Genomic DNA, 9,840 nt, shown 5'->3' on the forward strand with positions numbered 1-9,840 from the left:
AGGTTCGCGCCGGGCCCCGCCCACGCCGCGGGCCGGGCCAATCGCCGCGGCGGCGCCGCTGGCGCAGGCGCAATGCCGCCGGCTCCGGGAGGACTCGCCGCGGCCATTCTTTTGGCACCTGTTGCCATGACTCCTCCTCCTCGGCGGCGGCGGGAGCGCAGGGGGCCGACCCGGGGCGGGCAGTCGCCGAGCGTCCGCCTCCTCAGCCTTCGCTGGGCCGGGTCCCTGGGTGGGTGGTTCGCAGGGCAAAGGCTGAGCCGCGGGAAGGGCACCCCGGGCGGGGAGAGGAGGACGCGAGGCTCTGAGGCAGAGGGAAGTGACGAGCTGCCCTTCATAGTCCGCCGGGGACGAGCGCGCGGCCCCCCGGCCGCCCACGATCGACTCGCCTGCAGACATGTCAGCCGCCGGCGCCCGGGGCCTGCGGGCCACCTACCATCGGTTCCTCGATAAAATCGAGTTCTTGCTGCCTGAGAAATTGAGGCCCTTGTACAACCACCCGGCAGGTAAGGGACCCAGAGTGGCTCCCGCCGAGAGCTTTCCTGCCTCTCCCCCTAGAGTAGACCCAGTGACAGCTCTGCCGCCGGAGGCATCACCCACAGCCCCAGCCCGTCCCCATCGAGTGACTCCGTCTGCTTTCCCCGCTGGCCATGCCTTTCGCCGTACCTCAGCCACCGTGTATCAGACCTTCGCGACCCTTGTCGCACCCCATCCTTTACGCTCGACCCAACCCTGGCCGGGCCCCGGGGCTTGACCGTTCTCCGTTTCCGCGACCACCAAGGGGTCTGGGCCAGCAGGAAACCGTCGTCCTGTCCTCCTTCCCTCCCCGAGTGGTGGCATGTTGACCCCGCGCGGAGCGGAGCCGCCTCGGCGCGCAAGGGAGGCGGGGAGGCTTGGAGGTCACCCTGCCTTCGGCTCCAGCTGGCAGAGGCCTGCAGATGCTGTACCGGGTTTAGAGTCATCCCCTGCCCCATGGGTCCAGCTTGTTTAAGGCTGTCCTTATTTACGAAATCCCCGAACAGGGTCTCCCTGGACCTTTTTGTGCGGACAGACCTGGGTTTAATTCTGCCCTGCTACTTACCGTAGGTGTGACCTTGGGCGAAATCTCACATATTTTAGTTTCTGTAAAATGCGCTTAAGGCGTCTAGTCACTGTGTTGTACCCCTGAAACTAATATAATATTGTATGTCGACTGTAGTTGAAAATTTTTTTTAAATCATTTTAAAATGGTGAGAATTAAATATAACATATACGATTGGTTCTTCGTACATGCTCAGTAAATGTTAGCGCTCTCTGCTGGGAAACAGTGCTCTCGTGCTTGAAAAAAATATTTCTGTAAGAAATAGGAAGAATCCAGTCCCTCCCAAGCTGTATTTAAGATCCAGATTTCTCTATAAAATAGGCAGTAATCATACTTGGCTGGGAACTAAAGCCAAAGACTTTGCAAAGGAGAAAATGTGTTATAAATTGAAATACTGAAGTGCAACTCAAAGGGAGCCCTTTTTCCCCCACATAGCTAAGTCTATCTCTATACTTGGTCTGGTTAGGAGGGACGACTTTTACCCACATACCTGGGTGGCTATGAAGCAACTCCTTGCAGTCTGAGCTGGTTAGTACTAAATCTGATTTCCAGTTCGATAATGGAAAGAACTGTTTTGGGGGGTTATACTTTAATATTACTTACTGCAGTATTGTACCGGTTATAAAATTGATCTTTCAGAAGAGGTTTTTATAATTGAAAGAGTTATTTTGCCTTTTAGCTCCTTTAACACTCAAATATTTGGAATTGTGCCATTTTGTGGTAAAGATTATCAGGAGGAAAGGTTAGGCAATGCTTCTGTAATCATCTGCACTTGAGGGTCAGCTGAATTCTATGGAGTCACTTTTGAACCCTTGAAAGGAGTGGTGTATGGGCTGTAGGGTAAGGGCAGGGTGGAGGAGATGCGATTTAAAACTGCTTTAGCACAGAATTGGAGGGTAGTTTTATAGCGGTCTTTTCCAAGGCTTTAGCTTTGACCACCTAATCATTGTTTGTGATACTTTTTAATTCAACTTTCAGAATGAAGAGGAGTTACCTTCCATTTGTAAATTGTACATTTTGTCTGGATGTTCTTGGATTGATTCAGTTATTATGATCCCTTTTCTGTATAGAGGAAGGAACATAGACTTTGAAGCCAGACAGAGTGAGGTTTGAATCTTGATTATGTGATCTTTACCTAAAATGCTTCGAGCCTTAGTTTTCTAAACTATAAAATGGAGATAATAATTATCACTATTTAAGGATTGTTAGGATAATTAAATGATAGGATAAGCAAACACTCAGACTCTCAACCAGTGTTGGTTCCCTCCCACCTGAGCTTCTAAACAATATGCAGAGTAAGAACACCTGTCACTGAGAGAGTATTTATGATTAAAAAGTTGTATGCACAGCAATATAGAAATGGAGAAGCATGAAAAATGTAATTTTTGATAAATTAGTGTTGAATAAAATCTGAGGAAACATTGATTATTCTTTCAGGAGTTATTAGAGTGCATATTTAAGCTTTTGCATAATAGTATGTTATTGAATCATTTAAACATGAGGTTAAAGTCACTCCTGGAGGTTTTGACAATAATGTGCAAGGCTAGGGTATTAATAGTTGGATATCACCTCTCGCCAATTCTAAATTTTTGAGATTTGATTTTATCACTGACAAGTATGTACAGAAGATCTAAAGATTATTTAGCTCTAAAAAGGTAGCCCAGTCGTATTCTTACTGTGAAACCATAATAACTTTAGTACAAATAAAAATAGGTATTTTAGGCAGTGTCAAAGAGTAACCTTTACAAATTCTAAGGTTTGTAGTTTGTCACACGATCGTGAACAGGTCAACTTGCATAATATAAGAAACTAAGAGAAATGTTAAGGGATGTTGAAAAGTAGCAAACCATAGAGAAACGGTATGAAAGGCCTAGGAAGAGGGAATGGGACGCATTCAATTAAAAACTTTATTTTTCACATTGGGACATAGTGAGCATGTCAATTCAGTATTTGTAGGTGTCTTTGCCTGTTTGTAAAAGTTACTTATTCTGTTCCAAGAAGAAAATCTTTCCTTAGGGAGAGAATCATACGTTCAATCAATGACATACTTTCTGCATAGAATTTATGTCATTAACAGTAACTGCTCTCAGATGAGGAAATTAGGAGGTAAATTTATGACTATTTTATCAACAGGTTCATCAAAGATGATCGAGACAACTAGATTTGTTAATTTGTTTAAAAATGTATGTCTGCTACATATTTGGTTATGATATCCCCTTGCAGAACTTCTCAAATTCTTCTATAAAAGTTTGAATTTTAAAAAACATCAGTTTCACTTTAAAACTAAGACGAACCCATTAATGACACACAAGAAAATGACCGTTTTGTTATTTTCTAGATTTTTTGTTATGCTTGAAAATAGTTTATAGTTTTAAATATATATACATTCGTATTTGTTGAATACTTGTTTGATATTTCCAAATTGTCAGCTTTTGAAGCCTTTTTCAACTTCCCAGAGTAGACTTCTAAGCAACAAGATGAAATTGTCTTGTTAGTTAACTCTTTGTCTTTATATTTGATGGGGACACATTTCTCTCATTTTGGCCTCCAAATTAGATTTCTTATGAGATGATTTTTATTCAATATATTTCGCAGTTCAAATTTTCCACCTAATCAAGTTTTTTCATCCCTCGTAATGAATGTTAGCTAGGTACTCTCTTAGAGTACACTTCCAGTTATCTTGATTTTTAAGGTATTATAATCACGTCAGGTATCATAATTATTTATCTCATTTTTTAATGAATTGCTGTGTTTTAATGAATAGCCGTGAGAATAAGTGTGTCATTATATGGAATATAAACCTGGTTTTCCCAGATCTAGAATGACACGTGTGACATGTTACTGTTTGAGAATATATATTTTCAAATGCTTTTTTTAAATCAAAACTTCATGTTTTAGAAATGTTGAAGTAAGTTAGAATATTTTCTCATTATCATATCTAGTGTTGAGTGATTGTATGTTTCAGGAAGACAGCCTCTGAACTTGAATTCATACATGTCTAAATGTATTTGACTTATTTTTCTCTTAAGGTAGAAAAGATTGGCTAAGATAAACTGGAAAGGTGAACTAAAATAAGATTTCTTTGAAATTTTTGTTGACTTATTGTATGATGGGGGTATTGCTAGCCAGTTACCAGCCCCCACCCCCTTTTTTAACAATGAAGAAAACACTCAGTTGCATTTATAGATATCTAACTCTGATTTTTTTGGTCACTTGTCAGCATCCTCTCATATCTCAGAAAAATTAGAAATTTAGAATATCACATATATATATATTTGCTACTGATAGTTTAAAATTCTATACTTAGCAGTTGTTAAACTAATTTAGGGTTTGTTTTGTAGTTTAAAATTATTCACTAATTAAATATTCGTACAGCTCTTGGTCCAGGTTTTAGCAACCATAATTTGATGCTTGAAGTGTTTTTGTTTGGTTAGTTGGGGGAGGAGGGCAGTTAATGTTTTAAAATTATCACCTAGCTCAGGACAGTGGGATAAACTGCAAACCTACTGAAAAGCTTGACTGTTTATTAACCCTTGAAGGGTCACCCATTTAAGCTCACAGAGAAACCAGAGTCCAGAGGCATTGCTCAGGAAATAAGTTTTTGGGCGGCAGAAGAGGAAATATCAGTTTTGAAATAGGAAGAGAGGAGTCTGGGAGTTCAAAGCCAGAGACTAAAACACCTGTGCTGAGTTACCCTCGAGTGATGAAGCCAAGCTTCGTGCAGGTATAAAAAATAAACTTAGTCATTGACACAGCCCATGACCAGAGACTTTGCGCATGACAAAGAAAAATGAACCGGGCGTGATGGTGGGAATCTCAGAAGCTCAAGCTAACTTAGGTTACCAGTGAGGTTGGAAAGATTGACTTAAAGGACCAGTGCATCACCGGGTCAGCCTCCTGGGGAGACTGCAGGAGCCAAGCGGGAATGCCGTGGTTTAAGCAGCGCCCCTGTGAGTGAGCCTCACGCCGCCCCGAGTGAAACCAGCCTGATGCCCCGGAGATGAGTGGACGCCCCGCCCTCGCCTTCCATGTGAAACGGTGTCAAGGCAAACCTGTAACTGCCCCGATTCGAAGTGACCCATCAGTGAACTAACATTAAGTTCCATGTTTAATGCAAAGCACCAGAACGGTTTCTAGAACCATCTCCGTTATACTTTCGCAAAAATGCAAATAGTTGACAAGGAGATCAAAACAACTCACGTGAAAGAGTGATACCGTGGCACCTTCCTAGAGGTTGACTCATATGCGAAGTATCCAGAAAGCATAGTGGAAACGGTTCAAGTAGGGTGATAAATCTTTAGGTATTTGAAATGTGGTGATAAGTATTAAAAGACATGTATAAAGTCATTGAGTAGTTGATTTATTCCTAAATTTGTCTTTTTTTTTTTTTAGGTCCTAAAACAGTTTTTTTCTGGGCTCCAATTATGAAATGGGTAAGTCTTGAGTTTTTGCAGAAGCTACTGGAAAAAAAATTCTCTAATAGGAACTTTTTAATTTGAAGTAACTTTTATGAAGGATGTGCTTTTAAGTGTTCATGGTGTGCCTCTAAATGATTTTATGCAAATATTCTTGGATGTATCATTTTTACTGCATAAAGCACACTTCAGATTTTTTTTAAAACTCCTTAGATAAGAGGCCTTCTGGGAACACATTTATTATAAAAAGCTTACGATCATGAGCCCTAGGAACATGAACTTCTATTCTAAAATTTTATGACTAAGTAAATCATTAAACTGGTTAGAACCCCCCAAATTAAGTGTTGTTATTAATTTAGTATGAGAACTGGAGATACTAACACCAAAATAGAGGCAAGGAAAGTTAGTCTCAAAAAGTAGAAGGATTTATCTAAGAGTGTATGTTAACCTTTGGTAAATGATGGAGTCTGGGACTTACCCCAAGACCAGGCTTTTCACCCTTTGCCTTCCATTCCAAACATTCTCATTTCGCTAAAAGAAATCATCGTGGTGGCTGTTTGTAGCAGATCACTGATTTTATGTTGAAAGGGCCAGTTTGGGCTTATAGCAGTGCTTCTCCAAGTGTCATCCCTGGACCTGTGGCATTGACATCACCAGGTAACGTGTTAGAAACGCACATCTTCAGACCCTATCACAGATTTACTGGATCTGAAACTGTGGGGATGGAGCCCAGTAATTCGTGTTTTAATAAATTGTAGTAAAATAAACATGCAATCGAGCATCTTAACCATTTTTATACTGTTAAGTCCATTTGTATCTCTGTGCAACCAATCTCTAGAACTTTTTTATCTTGCACAACTTAAACTCTGTCCACGTTAAACAGTAACTCTTCATGCCTCTCCCCACGGCCCTGGCAGCCACCATTCTGGTTTCTGTCTCCAGGAATCTGACTGCTCTGGGGACCTTAGTAAGTGCAGTCATACAGCATTTGTCTTTTTATACCTGGCTTATTTCACTGAGCATAGTTTCCTCAAAGTCCATCATTATAGGGCAGTGTTTCCTTCCTTTTTAAGTCTGAGTAATACTTCGCTGTGTATTTTCACCGCGTTTTTATATCCACTCACCTGCCGACGGATACTCAAGTTGCTCCCGCTGTTCGGCCATTATGAGTGATGCTGCGGTGAGCAGTGGTGATATCTGTCCCAGTTTCTGCTTTCAGTTCTTCTGGATGTATACCTAGAATGGGAATTGTTGGATCGTGTGGTAATTTTATATTTAATATTTCAAGCGACTGCCCTCGGATTCCCCGGTAGCTGCACTGTTTTACAGTCCCAATTTCTCTACGTCCTGCCAACACTTCTTACTTTTGTTGTTGTTTCGTAATAGCCATCCTACTTGGTGTGAAGTGCTACTTTTTTTGTGGTTTTGATCAGGGGTCCCCAAAATCCCTCCCACTCCACCCCCCATTCCTCCAGCCACCAGTCCCTGGCACCAAAAAGGTTGGGGACCACTGGGTTTGATGTGCATTTCCCTGATGCGATTAGTTATGCTGAGCATCTTTTCATGTGCTTTTGGACCCTTTCGGTTACCTTCTTTGAGAAAAACCTGTTAAGGCCCTTTGCATGTTTTTTAATCAAGTTGTTTTTTGTTGTTGAATTGTAGGCTATTATAATTCTCTTAAATGTACTATTTTAAATTTGTTGGAACAATTCAAAAATTCCATTGTAAATCTTAGTGGTTGAGAATGTTACAGCTAGAGGTGGCTATCCGTTAATTGTAGGCCTTAGGCAAATTAAACCTGCCAGTTTACATCCTCGGCTATAGCTTGACGAGATTAGATTAGTGGCTGAGAGCTATATTTTAGAGAGAACTAGAGAGCAGTTCTTTTTTTATATTTGTGTATTGAGAAAAAGGTCCTGTCAGTTAAAAAAAAAGCTTAATATATTACTTTTCCATGGTTATGCTCGTATTCTAAGCTTTCAAAAATAATATGGTGTGCCAAAAAAAGAAACCACAACGCATACTAATAGAAGGTCTGTGAATACTTCCTTCCTCTTCTCTCTCTACCACACATAAAATTATGTAGCAATTATATATGTATATTTACAATAAAATTGGGGTCTCCTTTGACCTCAGATTTGCCACAATTTAGCAGTTCGTTGATTTTATCAATAGCTTCTGTGTTTCTTTGATTTGGTCCATCAGTGTTTGAAAAGCTGACAGTATTAGACACTCATAGTGTCCTTCTGACTGTCTCCTTTAAAAACATCTATTTTAAGGTCATGTTGAAATCATAACAGAGTCTACTGATGACAGCACAGCCATGGAAACTTCCGTGTCTTGTTCCCTGGCGGGGAGACTTCTTTTGTTAGGTATTTACTTTTTGTGCATATTAATGTGTTTTCTTCTCCAAGAGCATTTGATAATTAATCTGTGGTAGTCTATACATAACACACAAAAATTGCTGCTGCCATAGAGTCCTTCTTAGCTACTTTAATTGAAACCAAATAATCCTAAAGGTCAAAGTGGATAACCTTCAAAACAATACTACATACCTTAATATATATTTATTTGCCAATCATCTTCAAGGCCAAAGCTTTTATTTATGTATGGATCCACTAATTTTGAGTTTCACATCTTCTCTCTTGGATGAATGATGCCATCATGCTTCCCATATAATTTCCAGTTTAGTTTTCTTTAAAGCAGAGCAAATTCATAGGCACTTCCATAATAGTATGGCAAGAGAAACCTGCTGGATTTTTATGGCTTTCCCTCGAATTTTTTTATATCTGTCTCGTTCAAAGCAAATTTGACAGTAAGTTTTAACAACTTGCCTTTATTCAGTCTTTTCAAAACAGTCGCTTTAGTTTTTATAGAAATAACAACTTACTTTTTGTATTTCACCTGTTTACCTAGTAGTTCATTAAATTATATAACAAATAAAAATGGCATAAACAGGTTTGAGTACAAACACGGTGACTTGATAAAAATGCAGCTCAGCTGGTGGAACCAAAGCAGCATGTGGGTGACAACAGAATAAACAGCCCACTAGCAGTGAGCGTCCCCGTGTCACGGGTGCTCATCAGCCTGACACAGAATAAACAGCCCACTAGCAGTGAGCGTCGCCACGTCACGGGTGCTCATCAGCCTGTTTACAGGAGAAGTGCAGATTGTCGACCAACCGGGGCTGATTGTTACGCGGAGGTCGGTTAAGAGAGCTTCTTTGTTTTTGTTCAAAGTCTTTTTGTACCGACTGGGTTATACTTAACTCTTGAGCAGTATACATACCATTTGGTGTAGCTAATTTTTTGTATTTTCTCCTAAGGAATAAATCAAATTTTCAGGATAACCCATGCATATTTTTAATACCTATCTGTGGTATATAATCTTGTGGTATACTCTAAGCACTCCTCAAATTTACAGTTCTATTATTTGAATAAAATTCAGAATAAAGATGAAAAGGAACACAGACCTTCTGCCCCTTACCCTGAGGTTGGTAATGTGGGAAAGGATATAGAGTCTGATATTCCTTTATCTCTGCAGCCTTAAAGATATAAGCTACTATTATTTTTGTTGTTAATAATATTTTCTAGACACTGCTAAATACTTTTATGCTGAATACTTTTAAAGCATATTATATCATGGAATCATATATCACTTTTGCAAAGGGGAGCGATTAATATTCTCATTTTATACACGAGGAATTTAAGGCAAAGTGTTATGTAACTTGACCAAAGTCACACAGCTAGTAAGTGGCAGAGATTAGATTCACAACGAGATTTTCTAACATAATTTACACCAGGGTAGAGTAATGTAGAAGTAGAAAGGGTTTTTTAGAACCGTGACAAAGGGAGCTCAAGACTTTCATGGAAGAGAACAATTACATGTCCAGGAAAACAAAGTGTATACTGTGAGCGTAAACGAAATCATCACCACTGACTTCCTCCAAAAGAGAATGCTGAAATACAGCCTGTAGTCTTCGGAGATTATTCAGCAGGCCACAGTGTCAACTGTACAGTGTGGACCCTGCGGAATAATAGTAGGAATCAGTCCCTTTCTTCCCCTCTACAAAGCAGTTTTACACCCTGACAAATTAACAGACGAGAACCGGAGAAACGGTGCACTGGGCCCCGGGAAGGGCTGGAGGAGGGGTGGTTAGGAAGCATTCGCGAGGGAGATCGGACTGTGAGTGAAAGGTGACGCCGTTTGCCTAGTTATACTCCGGTATTTAACCTTTCGCCCTTTTTTTAATCATTGCTTTCTTGGACTACTGACTTCATTGATTCGAAACCATTTGGATTTGATTGAAATCTGTGTTTAAATTTGCAAGTACATGTGTATTCTATT

General features: G+C 40.4%; 1 protein-coding gene across 1 annotated transcript in view; it reads left to right on the plus strand.

Annotated features, from left to right (window-relative positions):
- Positions 1 to 138: 138 nt before the first annotated feature.
- The window catches only part of MPC2 (mitochondrial pyruvate carrier 2), a 16,261-nt gene continuing 6,559 nt past the window's right edge, over positions 139 to 9,840 (plus strand). The window contains exons 1-2 of the mRNA XM_039881530.1: positions 139 to 503; positions 5,471 to 5,511. Of these exons, the coding sequence (XP_039737464.1) occupies positions 395 to 503; positions 5,471 to 5,511 (150 nt within the window). The 5' untranslated portion in view covers positions 139 to 394. The remainder of the gene's footprint in view (positions 504 to 5,470; positions 5,512 to 9,840) is intronic.

This window comes from Pteropus medius, unplaced genomic scaffold (genome assembly GCF_902729225.1).
Source record: "Pteropus medius unplaced genomic scaffold, Ma_sr-lr_union100, whole genome shotgun sequence".
In the NCBI taxonomy this organism is placed as follows: Eukaryota; Metazoa; Chordata; class Mammalia; order Chiroptera; family Pteropodidae; genus Pteropus; species Pteropus medius.